This window comes from Andrographis paniculata, unplaced genomic scaffold (genome assembly GCF_009805555.1).
Source record: "Andrographis paniculata isolate CXL003 unplaced genomic scaffold, ASM980555v1 Contig11END, whole genome shotgun sequence".
NCBI classification, from domain to species: domain Eukaryota; kingdom Viridiplantae; phylum Streptophyta; class Magnoliopsida; order Lamiales; family Acanthaceae; genus Andrographis; species Andrographis paniculata.
The window spans coordinates 4,275,359-4,298,600 of NW_026137391.1; the positions used below are offsets into that span (position 1 = coordinate 4,275,359).

Sequence of the window (23,242 nt, forward strand, 5' to 3'; positions counted from 1 at the left end):
AGAAAAGAGGAACAAATGAAAGGGTTTTGGATTTGAATCCTCAAGAAACAAGTAGTAACATGGATCAGATTTTTAAATAAATTGATCCTGATAAACTTGATGAGGATGGTAATCCTAATAGAATTTCTCCTAAAGAGAATGAAATTATTGAAAATTCAATAAATTATGTTACTACTGGAAAGCATTGGAACCGAAATGATAGAATTATGGATAATGCTTTTGCATATAATGTAGCACTTGATCTAATGGAAAATGACGAGGATCCAGAACCTAGATCAATTGATGAATGTCAGAAAAGAATAGATTGGCCAAAATGGAAAGATGCGATCCAGTCTGAATTAAATTCATTGGAAAAACAGAAAGTTTTTGGATCCATCGTTCAAACACCTGAAGGTGTTAAGCCTGTTGGCTATAAATGGGTATTTGTTCGAAAGCGAAATGAGAATAATGAAATTTCCAGATATAAAGCAAGACTTGTTGCTCAAAGTTTTTCTCAAAGACTTGAAGTTTATTTTAATGAAACATATTCTCCAGTAATTGATGGAATAACATTTTGATATATTGTCAGTTTGGCAGTACATGAAAATTTGGATATGTGTCTGATGGATGTTGTAACTGCATATTTATATGGCTCATTGGATAGTGATATTTACATGAAAATCCCTGAAGGATTTAGTATGTCTGATGCATACAAATCAAAGCCAAAAGAATGTTATTCTATTAAATTACAAAAGTCTTTGTATGGGCTCAAACAATCTGGTCGCATGTGGCATAATCGTCTCAGCGAATCATTATTGAAAGAATGATATGCCAATGATTCTACTTGTCCGTGTGTTTTTATAAAGAAATATCGGAGAAATTTTGTAATAATAGTTGTTTATGTGGATGACTTGAATTTAATTGGAAACCCTGGAGAGGTCCAAGAAACTGTTGAATATATGAAAAGAGAATTTGAAATTAAAAATTTTGGGAAAACGAAATTCTGTCTTGGTTTACAAATTAAACATTTGGAAAATGAGATTTTGATACATCAATCTGCATATACCCAGAAAGTATTGAAAGGATTTAAAATAGATAAAGCACATTCATTAAGTACTCCAATGGTCTTTTGAACTCTCGATCATATTAAAGATCCTTTTAGACCAAAACATGAGAATGATGAAGCACTTGGTCCTGAAGTAGCATATTTAAGTGCTATTGGTACACTAATGTATCTGGCTAACAGTATTAGACCAGATATAGCATTTGCTGAAAATTTATTGGCCAGATTTAGTGCAATGCCAACACAACGACATTGGAAAGGAATCAAACATATTTTTCGTTATCTTCAAGGATCTATTGATCTTGATCTATTATATCCAAAAGAATTTCGACATGAATTGATTGGATATGCAGATGTTAGGTATCTTTCTGACCCGCATAAAGCCAAGTCTCAAACTGGCTATATGTTTACTTGTAGCGGTACAGTGGTATCTTGGAGATCCACTAAACAAACATTAACTACCACATCTTCAAATCATGCAGAAATAATAGCAATTCATGAGGCCAGTAAAGAGTGTGTTTGGTTAAGATCAAAGATTCACCATATTTTACAGAATTGTGGTTTGAAATCTGAAAATGATAATCATCCTACTATTTTGTACGAAGATAATGCAGCTTGTATAGCAATTGAAAGAAGGATATATCAAGGGACATAAAACGAAACATATTTCACCGAAAATTTTCTTTAGTCATGATCTCCAAAAAAATGACGAAATAAATGTGCAGCAGATTCGATCAAACCAAAATCTAACAGACTTGTTGACCAAGGCTTTACCGACCGCAACGTTAGAGAGATTGGTAAAGATTATCGGGATGCGTCGATTGCAAGATTTCAAATGATGTCCACATCAAGGGAAGCGATATTTCAAGTGATGTCCACATCAGGGGAAACAATATTTCAAGTGATGTCCACATCAGGGAAAGTATTCTTAATGCATGAATGACGTACTATTTTTCCTTAACTAGGATTTTTGTCCTATTGAGTTTTTTCCTAGTAAGGTTTTAACGAGGCGTATTTATTGCAAATTAATGACACCTAAGGGAGAGTGCTATGACACGTGTAGTGTAGATGTCAATCATTTAATAGCATTTAGATGACTCATTATGTATTGCATTGGGTATAAATAGCCATAATATTATTCATAATGATGCGTATAAATTTCTCTCTACGACTCTCTCACTCTTTCTATAAATATATAATTTTCATTTACTATCTTTCAAAGCTTTCTCTCTCTCTTCCCATCTGTATATATATAATATAGTACATATATTTGTTACTACATACTTATATATTTATACTTTATATGGTATATTTTATAACAGTAATTATTTACATACTCAAAATTTTTTTATCTAACTTTATGATATCAACTCATATTTAATTAATATAATATTATATGGGCAAAATAGCATAAAATCTCCCTGTGGTTTCACAAAGTTGCTAAAAATCTCCCTGGTTTTAAAACTCCAAAAAACCTACTTGTGGTTTGTAAAACGTTGCACACTCGCCCCTCCCCTCTAAATTCTACTAACATAAGTTAAATTCTATCATAATGGACCGTTATACCCTTTTCTCCCTCCTACTTTTTTTTCTTCCCTTTTCTCCCACACGCCCACTCCCATCTTTTTTTTCTTCATTTCTCTTCTTATTTTTCTGTAATTTTCTTTCAGAAGATCTGTGAAAAAATTGTCGGCGGAAGTATTAACCCGTTGTTTGTTCGCCGAGGAAAGAAGCTGCTGGGAACCGCCGCCGCTACCGGTCGCCAGGATGGGCTGAAGTTGTTTGTCAATCAGTCAATTTGTGGAAAATATTTATATTTTTCTTTCTTCTGGGTCTTAATTGTTTGAGTTCCTTCTTCTCCTTCCCCAATTTTTCTTCACACTGCATAGCCACACCAGATTCTTTCTCTTATTTCTTTTCCCCAATTTTCTTTCTCAATTCTTCTTCACCCGCAGCCGCAGCCGCATGCAACAGGTATTTTTTCCCCAATTTTTTCCTTTCTTCTTCTTCCTCCCAATATTTTTTTTCCTTCTTCTACTTCTTCTTCCATAATTCTTCTTCTCACAGCCGCACCAAGTTCTTCTCCAATTATGAATTATTTCCTCCTAAAATTTAACCTAAAAATATCTGAAAAATGGAGAAAGAAACATAAATTAACACAGTTTCTCTGCACCTTAATAAATATGAGAAGATGAAAAATCACAATTCTCTATTGATTTTACTAAGTTCTGTGTGCCTTCATTTTTTATGAATATCGGTTGAGAACGTGATCTATCCGCTTCAAATTTTTTTATTCTTTGAATTAAATATATTATGAATTTTGAACCTGGACAATCGAGTGAAAAGAAGACATTGTGGAAGAACTAAGCTGTATTGAATTTTAAGGGAGAGAAAAATGCATATAATAAAGTCATAGGGTCATTTTAGTAACTTCACGTACAAATTTATCATTTTGAGAATTTTACGCTATTTTGCCTATTATATGCAATAAAATATGTATTCAACTCATACACATTTTTCTTGAAGGGTAATTTGCGTAACAGGGATAAAAAAATTAATAAACAATGGGCGGAGAGAATAGGTAAGTAGGTTGAGGTTGAGAGTGATCAAATTTCAAAAGTTGGGACTTGAGAATGGAAGCCATGAAAAGCCATGTATGCTAAACGAGATAAGATATTTCTGTAGGGATCTTTTTCTCTTTTGGCCTTGAGATAGCGAATGCTTTTCCGTATCTCCCTCTGTATCTCTAGGTACAGTTCCCCTGCTCTCTCTTTATCTCTCAATACATCCTTTCTTCCTGATCCATTCATATTAATAACTAACAACACATTATTGGATTTAATTGAAATTAACATAACACGCCACACCTTCTGTTGGGATCGGCTTTCCGAATAGGAAATAGAGGCGACCTGGTAGTTTCGGCACACACACTGGATAGTAAAAAACTTGCTTCCCCCCCATCTCGTCTTCACTATTGTTCCTGTACCAACATTACCACCAGACCAAACCATGAATTCAGAAAACAGCAGAAGCATATGTTGATGAAACAAAATCATATCGAGAATAGTTTAGCATGCATATAGAGAAACAAGCTGTTTTAGGATAATCAGTGCTTTTTGATGCATACAACAGAAACACATACATCATCTACATAAAGATCCAGGTGTGCCATCAGTGTGTTATCCACTTCCTAGAGTCAATCGTTGTTTCAAGAAAAGCGCAGTTTACCTCAAGCTGACCACCTCGCTGGTTAGCCCATCTATGAAGGTCTTCAGGGCTGGAATCTTCATTTGATCATTGTAGTCTAATATCAACTGATTCACAACAAAATAAATAAATTATCTTCTAACTGCGATAAACAAATGTGTATGATCACAAGAGCAATACTTCCTATCCAAGGGAAGGGGAAGTCATTAAGTGTTGCAGACTTGCCTCAACCATATCATCCTCCCCAATGGCACCAAAAGGCACAATTTTGGCCCCAAATCTCGCAGCCATCCGAATAAACTCTGGTTCTGAAGGCCAGATCAACTTGTATTCATCACCCTAAATGTAACAAGAAAGATAAGGAGAGTTTGTTGACAAAACTGTAATGCTTCAAAAAAACAATCGAAAGGTGGAAAACGGACACACAAACCTTCCCATGAAAAACCTCTGATATGCCCCCTGGATACAGCAGTACATGACACTTCAATGATAAAAGCTTATACATATTTGTTGCTGTTACTGGAACTCCACCATAGTGTCTCATCCAGTCGAAGAGAGACAAATCTGGCAAATTTCCTTTCTTCAATCTACTGAAGAAAAATGGATGTGCCATCACTCTGAGCAGGATGTTCCCGTCGAACCAAAACCTGGATATTAAAGGTACGAGGTCCATTCCTAACATCATGTGGTTCCCAACAAATAAAACTGGTCCATCAGAGGGAATTCCTGCAAGTCCCCAAACAACATTCCTCTCATCCACAGTTGAGAGCATCACAGGATTGAGTGCCACATCCATCCACCTGAATAATTTTACTTTGACGGTGAATAGCCATTATCTGCAGATGTATATCTCTAATATATAGAAAACGACTGTTTCAGCTAGTGATCAAAATAAAACCTGATATTTAGTACCCTCACCCACTAATCAGTAATATTGCAACACAAACTGGAAACTAAGACAAATTGAGATGTTTTTGAGTTATTAGCACACTTATTACCTGAACGGTTCATAGGTTTTCTTATACTCCGAAGAAGTTGGTGGCAAGAAATCTAAGACATGATCAATTGTTGCTCCCCGACGATAATAGCAAGATCGCTTTATGGTTGCTACCAAATCAAAAGTATCATCCTGGAGATAAATAGATTGTACCCATCATATTTCGATAAATCAACCAACATGCAACTTCACATTTCCATATTAGCTAAAGATGCTGTTTCTATAAACAACTCAGCACTGTTCTATGTTACTGAATGGCAGGCAGAGGGGGAGGAGAGAAGAGAGAGAATATATTGAAATAAAATGGCTTTCTAACAAAGTTTAGATGACTAAAGCACTGTTTATTTGACGTTTCATTGATGGTCCACAATATGCGGAGATCAGAGAACTTTTACGTTACCAAGAATAGTGGATTGCTCTTCCCAGGAAACGAACGAACATCAGAGTGTTGAAGCTTGCTGTGTAGTCTTTCACACTCAGTTATATGAGAAACTAGAATATCACTCCCACTGTATGAATAATGAAACTGAGAATCATCAACTGTATGGAGAATCCCTATTGAAATGACATATTCATATTAAACTCTTATTCTATCTGATTGTACTAATTAAATCCCAGTTCAAAGAAGCAACCTGGTAAGTATGAGGACCTGAGCTTTGACAGAATGAAGATTAAAATTCAAAAATATCTGCATCTCATCCATCATTCTCAGCTTCCACAAAATTGTATCTATTGTCATTCCAACTTTATATATAGATTACAGCAGCAGAGAAGAAAATGTGATTTCTAAACAGGGAGTCTAAACCTGGTATCCAGCTCACATGTGGTCCAGCCTGCATAAGTCTATGCACCACATCTGACAATGGAACAACACTTTGCAGCAAAGATTTGTTGATCGTTGAAGCTGCAGCAAGATGAAATAAATGAGAAGTATGAGAAAACTTCCATATTATATTTAATATTTCAAAAAATACAAGCTTCGCACCAGGGTTAGCTAAGATTAAGATGAGATCAATATCAGGGTTCTGCGCTGCAACAACTAGTGCAAGAGAAGCTCCAAATGACTCTCCCACAAGATATGTTGGTCTTGCCGCTGCTTGCTCGATCTCGAACCTAATGGTGCTCTCTACTAATGCTACTAGATCTAGGGAATCAAACACATGTTGGAAGCCTTTTCCTAAAAGTTAATATGCACAGCTAATGTTGGAGGACTGAAGGCTGAGAAAGACCCGAAAACCGTGTCCGATCAAGAAGAGGAATGTGCAAGCACCATATATCGAAAATCCTGGACGACACAAATTTAGAAGAGAATGTTAACAAGAGCAGGACCAGATTTAAGAGTAAATGAATATCAGTCAGTAGTGTATAGAGTAGTTGGTGCACACAAAGGAGTACTGAGAAGTGATGATGATTAATTATATATCATAGCCAAGGGCATGCAACTTTGAGCGCAACTTACTCGCCGAGTTTCTCATGTTGCAACTTAAGACCGAATCCATCTCCATCAATCCCTGTGAGATTAAAATATTCATGTAATTGAAAATTAGAATAGAGAAAATTCAGTGATAAATAATTTGTGACTTTGTCGTTCAATCAATGACGATGACGATGACGACTATAGTCTATAGCACATGGTAATATTCATCAAACGGTGGACTTAACATTAATTCCCCAACCCAGAGTAACTTAAATTACTATTTTAAGAGGCACGAGTAACACAAATCGCTATGATCGTATATTTTGAGCAGTTCTGAGATGTCTATCATATCTGTTTATGATTCCAAACAAATTCAGCAAACATTAATGCCTGATATGAAATATGTTCACCGAGAATGACTGCACAATTAAGAATATTATGGAATGGCGACTTCAATATCACTGTCTCTGTCATGAATAAAGGAAAAGGAAAGGAAACCTCAACCTGGTAAGAATAGCAGACGAGGAGAGCCTGAGGAGCGACTGCTACATTCCAGAGGGGAGAACCACCGCGGCGGTTCACCTCCACCGACTTTATCCAATTCTCTCGACTGCTCGCCATTATCATTTGAGCTCAGACGCGCACTCCTCAACCTTCGAACCACGCGAGAAGCGATTCGCTGCCTGCTTTTGCCAGAACAAAAACCTACCTCCAACTTGATTCTAGGCCGCCGGAGGTAGGGAATCTGAAAACTGGCTCCGACGGCCGTCTTCCCGACCGGAAGCATTTCGCCAACACCGCACTAGACTAGAATCCTTTAGAGCAACTCAAACCCAGGCAATGTGTCTCTATATTTGCTGGGTCAACGCTCCAACGCACCCTTTACTTCTGCTTTTCGATTCAATTCACGCATACAGAATATAGATTAAAAAATTTGTTGTCCCCGGTGCACGGGGTGAGCATTCTTATTTTCGGTCCGAATTGATTCGAAAATTCAAAATTTTTGAAAATATCAATCCGAATCGAACCGAAATAATTGAAATTCGAAATATCCGTAATCCGAACTAAAAAAATCGGAACCAAACCAAAAAATCCGAAATTCTAAATATTTTTATTATTTTTTTTTTAATTTTTAAATTCTTTTATATTTTATTATTATTTTATAATATTAAATATATATAATATATAAAATTTAAATATATTAAAATATAATTAATAAATTTGAGTTTTTTATATTAAAATATAATATTTTATTAAATATGTATAATAAAAAAATATATCAAAATGTTATATTTCGAATTTCGAATTGGTTCGGATTTTAAGTACACCGATCCTATCCGAAAATCCGAAATTTGTTAAAAATTCAATCCGATCCAATCCGAAAATTTGAAAAATACGAACCAAATTTAAAATTTCGATTTGGTTTGAATTGAATTTTCGGATTTCGGATATTTTGCTCACCCCTAACGGTGCAGGCTGTACTCATGATCTCTGGTTCTTAATACTAGTCCCTCTTTACCACGTAACGTATCCATTTATATCCGTCTCACATTCAATGGGAAAATAAGTACATTTTAATGTTATTTTAAATTTTTTAATTTATTTTTTTAATTTTAATTAAATTAATTATTTTTATTAATATATTTTTAATTATCTACTAATTACATCCCTCCGAACATTCAGTGTCTGATCTGTGAACTTTTTAAATCCAAAAACAATCCACAGACTTTTTAAAATCTAAAAAAATCCAATGAAATCTCAAATAAGTAAACCCTTCTTATAAAACCAAGCATATATGGCATGTTTCAAGCCACAGAAAGCACGCCGCAACTTGCACACTTTAGAAGGTGTAGAACCTAGAGGCAATGTAATATAAACATCCTCAAAGAGATCACTATGAAGAAAAGCATTCTTGACATCCAACTGCGATAAATACCACTTACGAACAACCACAATTGCGATTAGACAATGAACGAAGGTAAGACATGCCACCAGAGCAAAAGTCTCTTGATAATCAACTAAACAAGTCTTGTCACACTCAACTGATCCACGAGACTTAGTTTTTCTTGAAAATCCATTTGCAGCCAATAAGTGTTTTATCTAGAAGTAAATAAACTAAATCTCATGTATGAGTCTTCTCTAAAGCCCAAAATTCTTCAGACATCGGTTTTCGCTACAACAGATCATAATTTTTACTTCATGAAATGATCTGGGCTCATGCAGAGATAAGATAGTATAAAAATAATGATTATCATGCGAATGAGAAAGTGGATGACTTACTTGATGTGAGCGCCAATGTATGACAGGTCCAGGCATTGTAGTCGGACTCAGCATCCGAAGAGGATGTCGGATATGGATTAGAAGCCTCAACTGTAACAAGATATGGACGTGAAGATGAAGTCGTAGGGTCAGAATCAAGGAACAAGAGAGGACACGGCGATAGGATTGAAGGTGAACCAGAAATAGAGGAGACATGGAATTTAGACATGGTGGAAAATATGACACTATCTCAAAAGGTTACATGACGAGAAATATGCAACCATTTAGAGATCGCATCTCAAAACTTATAACATTTATGCTCTACCCCAAAACCTAAAAGACAACATAGATGCACATAAGGTTCTAGTTTGGAATGTTCATGCAGAGGGATAAGGACAAACTGAAACAACTTAATGGACATAGGATACTATAATCGGGTGGTTAACCATACAGACATTCAAAAGGAGTAACATTATGGATTGCAGAAGATGGAATATGATTTATAAGATAGACGGCAGTAAAAGCAGCTTCCCTCCATAACCTATAAGAACAAGAGGTAGACAAAGAGATGCATGAAAAATATCTAGAATGTGACGATGTTTGTGCTCAACGTGACCTTTTTGTTGAGAGGTGTATGGACAAAAACGCTGAATCACTGTACCCTAAGCAGAAAGAAAGTTTACCAAGGGAGAACCCTTGTATTAAAGGCCCTTTATTAGTAAGAAGAGTTTGCATGTACCATAAAAACTTAGTCTTAATCATTTGGGCATATTGAATGTATATTTGAGGTAATTCGGAATGGTGCTTAAAAAAATATATTAATATTCCCTTTGTCTAGACGAAAGAGTTCTATTTACTTTTAGCACGAAAATTAAGAAATATTATATTATAATAATAGTTGGTTAGGTTAAAAGACAAATTTGCCCATTGGCTTTATTTGTAATGAAATGGTATTTGTGTAAAGAAGTGTTATTCAAAGGGTATTTGTAATGAGTAGTGGGGTAGGTAGTTATTAAAAAGGAAATATATCTCTTATAAGTGGACATCCAAATATAGAAAGTGTAACTCTTGTAGCAGGATGGAGGGAATATAAAATAGGAATAATCAATTATGAATATGATATAATAACAACACACTCATATAATAAACAGAAGAACCCTAAATATCATAATAAACCAAAGAAAATGGTTCAATTGCAATTGACATATTTTCTAAAAAGGAAAAGACTGGGTATTTTCCCAAATGACAGTGTAAGCAATTAAATAACTCAAAAGTAGTATAACCCAAATGACCATTACTAACCAAAGATTGAATTTTAGAAAAGAATGCATGAGCAAGACGAATGTGCCATTAGAGACTAGGGGAAGACATGGTAGTAATAAGAGTATGAGTAGCAACAACAGAAAAATTGTAGGAAGAATTTTCAGAGATTGTACCTTAAATAACACATTTCGACCTGCCCAAAAATTTGACCCGTATGTTGATCCTAAAGATGCACAGTAGAAGAGAAGAAAGTAACAGTAACTACATGATCAACTAGTTGGTCAACTGATACAAGATTTAGAGTCAACTGAGGAATGTAGTAAGTATCATGGAGATATATAAATGGTAGAGATACAAATCCGGAATGAGCGATAATCATGTGGCTCCTATTAGTCGTCTGTATAGGCGGTGAAGAGGACACATGGTAGGACCAATCAAAAGACTAAGTGTAGGTGTCATATGATTGCAGCAACCAGAATCAAAATACTACATAGAACTACCTGAATTGACCATGACAAAAGAGGAACCGAAAGGAAGGACTTGATGTGAGAGAAACACGATATTCTGAAATTTTGTAGATGCAGGCTGATAATACGATCAAATACTTCATGCATTCCAAGGTGTACGAACACAACAATTCTAAATGATATCGCCTTTATGATAATAGTAATGACACTCCACTGCCACAATATGACTACCGATAGATAAACAAAAACAAGAAAAAAAAATCTGAAAAAAAAAATCTCCTCAAACAGAAAAATAAATTACACATCAGATAGAGAAAATTTTTTTCCAAGACTATATGTAATTCCGGATTTTGGCATGTATGAAAATATTATTATATCAAATAAATCTATTGATGATATTAATAAAAGCAAAAAATTAATATTATAAAATAAATTTTATTTTATTTTTTATATCGATTATATTTGAAAAGATTGTGAAAGGATAAATATAAAATATATAATATAATAACAAACATGATAATGTTGAAGATAATATTGATAACGATGAATAATAATAATAAAATAATAAAATACTACATAATAGTATAAAATAATATAATATAATAATATATAATTGAATTAAGAAATAAACAAACCAACCTTACCTTTGATAAGCAAAAGCAAACACAGGGAGAAAATGAGGGGGAAAAGAAAGGATGAAGAAAAAAAAAATTGGCCATCCGATTTTAATTTCGACTGTTGTACGTAGAGTTTAATTGTAATTCTAAATATGAATTTGGATATTGATGTATTAAATTAGAAATCCTTCAAAAACTCATATTTGACTATTTAGCTATTTAATCGATGAATTGTTAGTTAATAGCCTTATCTTAGTCATAGGGTTGTATTCTGAGAATTTCGTATTGATCCAAGAGAAATTAAAAATGACAGTATGTTTTGAAACCCAATGAGTTAATTAGAGAAATTAGTTTTTGAATAAACAGAAAGCTCATATGAATAAACATGTAGCTCATCTAATTTGAGTAAATAATGAGGCAGGTTGTGAGAGCGCGCTTCTGTCCTCACTCACTCACACCCTGAAAGACTTAACTCCAGATTTCTTTCAGTAGGGCTTCCGAAAAGGAACATGCACATTATTAACATCAGTAGTACATTAAATCCATTTAATCTATATTCAACCTCGGATGGTCTGACATCGGCTCATCCACAAAAGTTAGCCTAACACCTGCCCAACTTTGGGGTATTACACAGGTGTACGTTGAGGGAAATTTGGATAAAATCACAAAATTGAAGATGTTTCAACAAAGTGGTAAACATTTTGGAATTAAATTTAATTTTAAGAAATTAGTTATGCATGTGCATTCGATTTTGATTTTAAGGTTAATGTGATATTATGTGTATAATGTTGTCAATGCATGTATATATATTTATATATGTGTGTATGTATGTATGCATGTGTGAGACTTCATATTTTATACTATTTGATATGTATATTAGATTGTGTTGGCGAATTTCTGAATAAATATGATAGGTAAGTTGTCTCACCAGTCATTTTCACTAAATTCACTTGTTTCACATGCTACATAGATATCGCATGATTTATTGAATGTGTTTTATGAATCTATTGTTTAGTCGCTATGTGTAGTAGTGCTCGGCGAGGGAATAATTCGGGTTGGGATATTCGACCCCGAGGTACCGTAACACTTTGCCAATAATGGAGGATAGTAGTCCAACAAATGGATGACTTTGAAATTATTTTTTTTCAATAGACTGAAAAAACAAAATTCATCGTATGTTTGTGTTGTGAACTATTGTGTGGTGTTTGTTCATTCAACTCTTGAATATCAATTTTGTGATATGAATAATTACTCCCTTCGTCTCTAAACAATTTATTCATTTTTCCAGTTTAGTCCGTCTCATAACAAAGTATTCATTTTCTTTTTTAGTAATTGTACTATCTACCTAACTTTACAAATATCCTTCTAATTTACAATATATTATACAAATGTCATTACATTTATTTCATACAATACTAATAATGTTTGTTTAGTCTTTTTACATTTACTTCTATTATATCCCAATACAATAATAGTATTTCTAAAATTCCGTGCAAAAAAGAAAAGGATAGATGCATATGAGACTGAGGGAGTAGTTTTTTTCTTTAATATATATTATGCATTTGAAAATTTTATTAGTGAAAATTGTGATTTTAAATTAAAATTTAAAAGTTTTAAACTTAAACAGATTATGCAGATCATATTAAAATTGATCTAATTAATAAAAGGTCAAGGTTGCAAATATCAAATATTTAATTAAATGGGTCAGGTTCAGGTCAGAAGTTTTCTAACCTGTTTATAGCTTACCTAAACTTGAATCCAACCTAACTTGATTCGTTTGCCAACCTTATGTATATATTTATATATGTGTGTACATATGTATGTGTGAGACATCACATTTTATGCTATTTGATATACATATTTGATTGTCTTGGTGAATTTCTGAAAAGGAGAATAGTGTGCCTCTCACCATCTCTTTTCGGTAAGTTCACTTGTTTCATGTGCTACACATTTATTGCACATTTTATCAAATATATTTTTATAGATCTATCATTTAGTCACTGTGTGTTGTAGTGCTAAGCGAGTATCATCTGGGGTTAGGATATTCGACCTCGATGTATCGTAACACTTTGGGGATAGTGGACGATAGTAGTTGGATAACTGGATGACTTAGTCGCACGATCATTTAGGAATTAGACCTATTGTAGTTGAGACGTATTTGATATAATCATTCGTGTAAGGTGTTGTTCCACTTATTCGACTGATCAATGGTGAGATCTACCGATAGTTTAGGATCATATGTCAAACTCCAAATGTGATTCCATTAGAGCACGCAAGAAGGAGTAAAGTTTCCGAGTTTCCCTTGGTTATTCCAAGTTGCACGGATTCTACTACATTACATATGGTCGGGCTAAATAGGAGGATCCTATCTTCGCTATCACGGACTATGGGGTGTCTTGTTGTTAATAAAAACAACATCAGCTATCCATGTATTGATTACAAGGGTTGTATGGCAGATATATGGAAATGACTGGATGATTGTTATGTTCTTATTGACTTATCAGGTCTTTCCCTTGAGCTGAGAGTTTTTAGGCTATTTATTAATGATGATCTAGTAAACCTAATATTATTATGGTACCGATGTTATTCTAGCTACTCACTTAAATGAATATATTTATGTATGTACACAGTTAGTTGAGTTCCATAGCATTGTTGCATTATTTCATTGTTAGCATATCATGACACTCATTTTTTAAATGACAGAGATTATACTTCCTTTTAAATTATGATATGACATATTTTATGTTAGCTCTTAAATTAGATATAACTTTAGACTGGTTTTTTTTTTAAAAAAAATATATTTGGTTAAGGTATGCATAGCATCTTCGAAACGGAGGACATTTCGGGATATAGAAAGACGGGTTGAGTGAGTGAACTTTTTCTTATGTATCATATATAAATTTCTAATTGAAAAACACTTTATATTTAGGAGTGTGTTTTTGTAAGTATTCATAAACCGGTTTGTGGAATAATAAGATATTTTTATAGTTAAGTTTAGTTTTTTAACATTGTATTGTGGGGCACGAAGTAGAAAGTGACGACCTCATGATGCAGTGTAGTGGGAACATTTCTAGTATGAACCAACTTGGGGTGTTACAAGTTGGTATCAGAGCATATATTTGTTAGACTTTGGCTCTTTGTATTAAAAACTGTTTTGAAAATAATAATGATAATGATGATATAGTTCTTGTATTGGTTTTGGTGAGGTTTAGATTATGTAGGTACATTCATGTTTATGTATTTTTATATTTTGATTTTTATACTTGTTTTAGTTGTATTGGTGAGTTGATGTTGAATTAGGGAAGTCGGGAGCAGTATGTCAAATTTTTGAGGTGGTAGTATACGTTGGGCTATTCGAAGCCCAGAGCAAGATTCTTTGTCTAATGAGTCACTATATCATGTGCTAGAGCATGTACTAATAGAGAAACCTAGTCAAGATTTCTTCCGACAGTTTATGAGTGCGATGATGCCTTAATAGCAAAGTTTTATTGATGTTGTGATGCAGCGTAATCTACCAATATATTCTGGTTCAATAGAGCCTGGAGTTCTTAAGTTTTGGGTTGAGAATATGGAAAATGTATTTTGTGTTGTTCAAGTTCCACTAGATGAATGAGCTAATATTGAGGCCTATTTCTTGGACGGCCGAACAAATTAGTGGTGGTTAGCAGAGAAAATTATGGGTGTAGACCGTGTGGATATGACTTGGGATGATTTTAAAGTAAAATTAAAAGCTAGGTTTATACTATTGTATGTTCAAAAAGTAAAAAAACAAGAACAATTGGACTTAAAGCATGGCTCAATGTTAGTTGAGGGTTATTTTGTGAAGTACAATGATTTTGAGATGTACCTTTCTGACTACTTTTCATGTAAGAGAGATAAAGTTGACCATTTTGTAGATGGATTGCAGCACATAGTTTAAGAAGCTTTCTGGACGTATTTAGGATGTGGAAGGGAAAAACGACGAGGTCAATGATAGTGGTGGTATAGATGACCTACTAGATCCATTCCTCCTCCGTTCATGGCAGAGGTTTTGGCCTAGAAAGAGAACATTTTCAGGTGGAGCAAAATTTGGTTATAGAAAGTGTTGATGTCATGGCGCCAGAAGAAATCAACTTTGTTCATGAAGAGCTACAAAAATAGATGATCGCCGATAGGTTTCTGGCATAGCGTCGGAGCCGGTCACCATTACAATTTGATTCTCAACTCTAGCAAGGAAAGAAAGTGTTGCTCCAGTCTAGGGCCGACCATGGGCATGGGCAACCTGGGCCCACGCCTAGGCCCAAAATTTTTAGGACCATTTTGGAATTCCTTTTATTAAAAATATATATGTCTATATAAAATAAATATTACTCCATAAAATATGTATAAGATTAAAATATTTATCTTAAAATTTATTTGGTTGTATTTAAATTTAAATTTTGGCTAAATTGCACAAAATTTACCTGTGGTTTCACGAAATTGCGTCAAATCCCCTATACTTCTAAAACTGCGTCAAACTTCCTCGTGGTTTCATAAACTCTACGTCTAACCCCCTCGACGCTCCTTATTTAACGGTATTTAACCTAAATGCGCCCAAACTGCGAATAAATTTTAGAATCTCAATTTCTAAACCCCTAAAATTACAAATATATTTATTTTTCTTATATTTAGCCTTAAAAAAATAGTAAATATACTCAAAATTAGTTATTTTTCTCAAGAGTTTATTTTTACTGTTTTTTAAGCTAAATATAAGAAAAATAAATATATTTATAATTTTAGGGGTTTAGAAATTGAGATTTTAAAATTTATTCGCAGTTTGGGCGCATTTAGGTCAAATACCATTAAATAAGGAGTGTCGAGGGGGTTAGACGCAGAGTTTATGAAACCACGAGGGAGTTTGACGCAGTTTTTAAAGTCTGGGGGATTTGGCGCAATTTCATGAAACCACAGGTACATTTTGTGCAATTTAGCCTTAAATTTTTTAGGCAAAATAGCAAAAAATCACCATGTGGTTTTCAAAATTTGCTGAAAACCCTCAATAGTCTTAGAATTATATAAAACCTACTCGTGATTTCCAAAATATTACACACTCGTCCCTCATTTAAAAATTGGACTAACGGTGTTAATTTTTTAATTGTTTAACCGTTATATCCCTGAATTCTTTTTATTTTTGACTATTTATTCTAAGTTTGACCAAGTTTTATTTTATTTTTTATCATATATACATACATACATTTACATAAATATACATACATACACAAACATATATACACACACTGTTGCTCATCTACTTTCTTTATCTTTCTTGTTTCTTCTTCTTCTCCATTTTTTTTCCACCTTTGTATCTTCCTTTTTTACACCTAAAAATACACACATACATATATATATTCTTCTTTCTTTAGTCTTTTTTCTTTTTTCTTCTTCTCCATTTTTTTTTCACCCACATTTCTTCCTTTTTTTTACACATAAACATACACAGATACATATATATTCTTTCTTTTTCATCTTCTTCCGTTGCCTGCCTCATTTTCTTCTTCTTTCTTCTTTTTTTTTTCTCCATTTTTTTCACCTCTATTTTTTAAAGTTTCATTTCAATTTAGGAAATTGATTATCGATTTTGTTTGTTAGATTCATAGATCGAGTAGCTAAATCATAGAATCTAATTATTTTTGTACTAATTTGAATTCGATTAAAACCCTTACCAATTTGAATTTGGGGAATTTGAAGTTTAACCCAAATCTTGAGAAAAAACATACCCAATCTGAGAAATTTTGAGAAAAACATGCCTGTTTCATACATAATATCATCGCCCGATTCTGAATAAGGTTTTTATTGCCTATGAAGTTTTTGATTTTCAAGTTGAGTTTATGTTGCAACAATTCGAGTCTCATGATGTGCTTTAAATTTAGTTTAAAATTTTGCTCAAATTTCTTCTATTATGTGAATTGGGGTGAGCTGGAACGGAGGAATAAAAGAAGAGGAAGAATAGAAGAGAGAAGAGGAATGAGAGAGGGAAGGGGAAGGAGAGGAGAAGGAGAATGAGAGAATAGTGCATAAAGTTAGAAGGTCATTTTAGTAATTTTATAGAGTGATTTATCACTTTCTGAACCAAAGATTGCATTTGAAGCGCGCGAGAGACACTCTCCGTTAAGTTCTAACGGAAATGAGTTTTTCTGCAACGTTTTACAAACTATAAGTTAGTTTTTTGGAATTTTAGAACCAGATGAGATTTTCAGCAAACCACAAAGGAGTTTTATATTATTTTGGAGTATTTATTTTGATTGATATAATATTTATTAAAAAATAATATTACATATTTTTTTTTCTGATAGAACTACATAAAAAATATTTTAAAATAATTAAAAATTATTAGTATTTTTTAATAATTTATATATAAAATAGTTAAATACGACCACATCTTTTATTTTTACATGGGCCATAAAAACTAAGGACTAGTCTTTACTCTAACCACTATCTCCTCTTTTCGTCCCACTTTTTAATCGTGTAGCCCGTGGGGTCCGAACCGACATTGCAAGCAGAGACAGAACTACACAGGGGTTAGGGGGCAATTGACCCCAACCCCTCAATATAGGGTTTATTTAGTGTAAGAAATGATAAAATTATGTATTTTTTTATTATTTGTCCCATTATTTTTCAATTTTTTTTTTATTTTTTTTTATTATGTGTTACAGTGTAAAAAATAATAAATTTTTTGCAGTTTTGTTAATTTATACTTTTAAGTTTTAATTTTTTTTAGTAGAAATTATTGAATTTTATTAATTTTTCTTAAAATATTTCTCTAAAAATTTAATTTTTAGCGATTTTTTTTCCTTTTTTCTAATTTATTCGGTTGAGAAAAATCAAAAAGACAATATTAAATAAAAAAAAAAAGTAAATTGACATTTTGCCCCTTTAAATTTTTAGGGTAAGTTCCGTCACTGATTGCAAACAACCGACGGAGTCGGTGCCGCCTCACATTTGCCGGTATCGTCAGCGGCTGAACCTTCCCCTAAATTATACTCCCTTCGTTCCAAACACTGTGCAACATTTGTGTTTGGCACGGGAATTTAGGTGGGGAGTATTAAGTATGGTAATTTGAGATAATTTGGATATTAAGTGATGTCATTGGAGAGAGAAATGATTATTTGTTTTTTTATTTGAGGGATGTGATGGGATAAACTGAAATGTATATTAATATATGTATATATATATTATTAATTATTTCTAAATTTAAAAATATTGCAGTGAATTTGACCCAAACAAAAAAAGAAACTATTGCAGGGTGTTTGGGACGGAGGGAGCACTTCAGATTGGATAATGGAGCAGTAGAGAACCCCGACAGCTGCAACGAAGCAAGGCTGAGTGGAGACCAAACAACTGAACAAAGATGATTAAGTGTGGAGGATTGGGACCGACCGGCTGTGTTTTGTTTTTGTTGAACACTGTTGTATTGGTCCAAGATCAAAGGCTACGTCACAATCTGTTACTATTATAAGCAAGGATAGAACAAAAAGTGGTTAAACGTCGATTAATTTTGAATTTTTTCCCTATAATTCTTCATAGCATAGAGTTCAGTATAATAAAATTATTCATACGATACACTATAATATATATATATATAATGTTACGTAGCCATTAATGCAATCCAAAAAGAGAGAGAAGAGCCTGTTGGAGAAACTGTACTTTCATTTATTTCTCATGCACATTCATGCATGCCCATTTATAGGCAAATCAAATGATACATATATGGTCACAAATTGTACAACATTTTGTCGACGTGAATGATATGTATAGTTACGATCAGTATCCAAGCTTTATATACGTATGTGCTATGTGTATAACATAATCATCATCTCAAACCTGAAAAGCCTCTATAATCCTAAAACCTCACCAAAAGCCAAAAAAACACACATTTACACATTTCGTTACTGCCATTCATTTCTTACAAAGCGTATTTATATGTAACATGTATGGTTTGTAGATTCTAGATTAACCAACAAAATATCCATAAAATTGAAAAACTCATAACTTCAACTTCAAGAGATGCAACTTTCAATGGCAGATATATTATTTTTCTCACAAGTACTAATGGAAGATCAGGAAGGAATGAAGGTGGAGTCACACATGGATTCTTTTCATGTGGAAGCAAGCCCAACATGTTAATTCAATCCATCCATCAAATTCCCTTTGACGATGATGATGTACAGCATTTCAATTCATAGGTTGAATTCGTCTTGATGATGATGATGCCTCATACGCCTGCGGTGAGCACGCTTCTCCTTCCGTGTCTTCCTAGCTGACATGTTCGCTGTGTTATAATTAGGAACTGTTTCTGGGCCCCCAGGAATGCCAAAAACAAAATCAAATGGACTTTCCGCAGCATCATCAACAGCATTGACCTAATTCGCAAGGAAACCAAGAAAGCAAAACTAGAGATGGAGTCCGATTAAAAAAAACAAAAAATAAAGTCATCAATAGCTAATTCGTTCCTTTCTTTTCCTTCTCCTTCCCATGACAGGAATATCATTTAGATAGTACAAATAGATTCACTCACATTATCGAGCTTGAGCTTTGACCTAGTTCTTGTCATATTTGAAGTCATCTTGCCAGCATAATTCTTTGAATCAGTTTCCTCACTATAAGATGTATTTCGAGAATGAGTAGCAGGATCACCAAAAAAATTTCGGAAACGCCACCTACGTATTGGCTGGTCTACTGATGAATCATCATAAACTTCTTCCATGTAAAAATGCTTTGAGAAATTTTGGAGTACCCATGGATAATTGTGGTATCTTTGCAACAATCTACAGATGAGAGACCAAGATAAGTCCGCAATTCCAGGAATATTGAAAAATTTGTGCATAAAAGAATTTCAAACTCAGTTTCAGTGTTCTTAGCGTACGGCAACTAGAATCATTTTACACTTATTTATTTATATTACTCGAACCAAAAAACCAGCATATTGTCAGGAATTTAAGGAACTCACATATTAGCCAATTCTCCCTGTATCTGACTTCCTTCCAAAGAAAGAATATGCTCAACAGATGATTCGACGGACCTACTAAGGTTCCAGAGTCCACAAGTAACAGCAGCCCCTACAAGTATGTATAAAACCAATAATAATATAATAGAATCATCCATGCAAATGGTCCACTTAATATATCAATTACATGATTCTACTTCCAAACCCTACCATTAATATCTTCCATACAAATATTTAAATAAGTGCAATGGTTGACAGAAGCTGGCAGAAAATAAGTAGGCATACCCGAAAGTTCACCAAAAGAAAACAAGCAACAGAAGTTTATACTATGCACCAATAAATAAATTAATAAATGTGAGATGAAAATGAACAGGAGGTCTTGCCCATAATTAGATTATCACCAGTTACCATAAACTTTAGCTTCGAATTCTAAAAAATGTATACAGATACTTAAAAATTAGATGAAAATGAACTGGAGGTCTTGCCCATAATTAGATTATCACAAGTTACCATAAACTTTAGCTTCGAATTCTAAAAACTGTATACAGATACTTAAAAATTATAACCCCCTCAAATAAAGGATGCATCATTTATATCTTATGAAATGGTATTCCTTTAATCAGTTGCTATGGCAACGATAATAAAACTCAAACTCCTCCACTTTTGAAGTCCCAGGATAATATCACCAGATCTTGAATTCTCTTTTTTTTTTCTTTTTTTTTTTCATATATAAATATAATTATAGCATCTCATTGGCACATTATTTTTCCATAATGAACATGGTCGGTTGCTCCTGAAGTGGTCAAAAAAGGCTCCTCTAGTCAAAATACAAACATGAATTCAAAATTTATTACTAAAGGATCTACAACTGGAGGCACAAAGTTAAATGTAAGAGTAAAAAGACAAGCAACTGAAAAGTGCATATAATCCAAAGAGTGGTATTTACCGATTGTAACATTCAAGCGGAATAAGTTGTTTAGCCTTCGGGTTGCTGCAAGCAGGGAACAGAGAAAAGATGAACAGTGATCATAAAAAATAAAAAAAAGAAAAAGAAAACATCCAAGCAAAAGATAGAAGACATGTAACGTATTAAATAATGAAAGGAAGAGGTAATATTGTGAATATGTCATCTCTGCATCCCTAGAAAGCAATTATTTGGACGAAGTATTCAAAAATTAGGCATATAAAACATCCAAGCTACTCAATTGGAATTGAAAGTGTTTGAGCTGCATAAAGCCAATTTGGAGCTCGGGTTTTTTTTTCCAAAGTTTGGTCGACTTCAATCCAACCTAGTACTCTACCTCATTACTGTTAAATAACAGTTGCACCGGGAGATGCACCATTGCACACATATCCAGCATTACAACTTCCCAAGAAGTGACGGTACTAATTAAATAACTATCCCACCCAAAAAGTTTGATAAGAAATCAAGAACAACTAATTTCCAAGGACATTCTAAAATCACCATTCTTAGATTCTTCAAGCGAGCCTGTTAATGGAACAATCCAAATAAATTTCGTGTGAAGAACAAGAACAAGATACCCGAGTTGAATTTTATATAAAACGACAAACAAATTTTATTGCATAGAATACAAACCTAAAAGCGTATCATTCAAACTCAAAATTCAGCATCCAAAACCACTATCAGCACAACCCACAGTATATACCTAGCCATGTAACAGCGGAAGCGCCGCCCGACCCGACAGTAAGATCTCTCATAGCCTTTGCCCTCCATGTCAGCAATATATTTGCTTCTTCAGGTGATAATTTCTCCTGCTTATTAGTTGTATTCAATTAAACTTCAACAAAATAATCGGTGAATATTGATCTTCACCTGTATTCACCCCCCCCCCCCCCCCCCGGGCAACCCAAAAAACAGAATTGAAGGTGTACCACAACACACAAGCGAAAACCTAAATCGAAAGAAACACCGTACTTCGGAACAGCAAAACAACATTGCGAGTAGCAGGAGCATCAAGATACGAATCCACGAACCTTCTTGGAGCGAAGAACTTGTTCGAGATCGAGAAGGGCCACGGCCACCATTTTTCTCGATGTCAAATTGATCGTCCTCTAAAGCATTTGTTTGTGCAGTTTTGGGTGATGTTATTATAAAAACAAAAAAGTCTTTCTAAAATTATTAAATTAGGGTCTCTTTATTCTTATTGAGTTTTTGAAAAAATTTGATATTAAAATAATATTTTTTTAAAAAAATAAATAAATATATAGTCAAAATTTGAAAAATTTTAGTGGAGAAAAACTCTAGATTTTTAATATTTATTTATTCATTACTATATTATATTTTATTCCTCTCATTCTATTATGTCATATTTCTTTTGAATCAAATTTGAGAAAAAGTTTATTAAAAAGTAACTTCTTTTAATTAAATTAATATCATAATTATAATAGCAGAATATATTTTTATTTTATTTAATATTTTATGGATAAAATAGATATAAATTAATTTTATTATAAATAATTTATTTTTTATTTCAGCCGATTATTAGTGTAAGTATATGTAACAATACTAAATATAAAAAAATAAAAATATAAATTTGAATTACTTGTAATAAATTATTAATTTAATTATTTTAAAATATAATTTTTTTTCCAAATTTTATACAATTCACTCCCTTCTTCTTTTTAATAATATTAAATAAAATTATTTATTTTTATTTTTATATTATAAATTCAATAGAACATCACTATCTATTATATTACATTAAATAATTATTTTAATTTTAAAAAATATTACTCCCCGTCCTACAAGAAGGTTGCTATTTGATTTTTGCGTAATTGTACTTAACATTAAAAATATTTTTATATTTGAATAATTTACTCGACAAATATCATTATATTTGTATTATAAGAGACTAATAAATGTATTTTTGCTTTTTTTCTCTTGATTTATATCCTTATTGATATAATAATTAATATTCAAATATGAACACACAAAATGACTGTGACAACCTTCTTGCGGGACGGGAGGAGTATTTAAAATATGAATCCAA

The 23,242-nt window shown here is 33.1% G+C and overlaps 2 protein-coding genes across 3 annotated transcripts; both read right to left on the minus strand.

The window, feature by feature from the left end:
* Positions 1 to 3,400: 3,400 nt before the first annotated feature.
* LOC127250836 (phytyl ester synthase 2, chloroplastic-like) lies at positions 3,401 to 7,543 on the minus strand. The gene is made up of 13 exons (XM_051274267.1): positions 7,168 to 7,543; positions 6,706 to 6,757; positions 6,476 to 6,531; positions 6,232 to 6,390; positions 6,052 to 6,150; positions 5,879 to 5,975; positions 5,647 to 5,755; positions 5,248 to 5,378; positions 4,680 to 5,049; positions 4,475 to 4,588; positions 4,271 to 4,356; positions 3,910 to 4,022; positions 3,401 to 3,839 (listed from the first exon to the last, which is right to left on the minus strand). The coding sequence occupies exons 1-13, from the start codon at positions 7,448 to 7,450 to the stop codon at positions 3,649 to 3,651; spliced, it is 1,860 nt and encodes a 619-aa protein (XP_051130224.1). The 5' UTR covers positions 7,451 to 7,543; the 3' UTR covers positions 3,401 to 3,648.
* An 11,600-nt stretch (positions 7,544 to 19,143) lies between these two features.
* LOC127250995 (uncharacterized) lies at positions 19,144 to 22,350 on the minus strand. Of its 2 annotated transcripts, none has more exons than XM_051274513.1 (6): positions 22,227 to 22,350; positions 21,899 to 22,004; positions 21,178 to 21,222; positions 20,235 to 20,343; positions 19,803 to 20,052; positions 19,144 to 19,647 (listed from the first exon to the last, which is right to left on the minus strand). In XM_051274513.1, the coding sequence occupies exons 1-6, from the start codon at positions 22,275 to 22,277 to the stop codon at positions 19,465 to 19,467; spliced, it is 744 nt and encodes a 247-aa protein (XP_051130470.1). In that variant the 5' UTR covers positions 22,278 to 22,350; the 3' UTR covers positions 19,144 to 19,464. The 2 variants fall into 2 exon arrangements, with proteins under 2 accessions (XP_051130470.1, XP_051130479.1); XM_051274522.1 differs by having other exon boundaries at positions 19,505 to 19,677.
* Between the last annotated feature and the right edge of the window lie 892 nt (positions 22,351 to 23,242).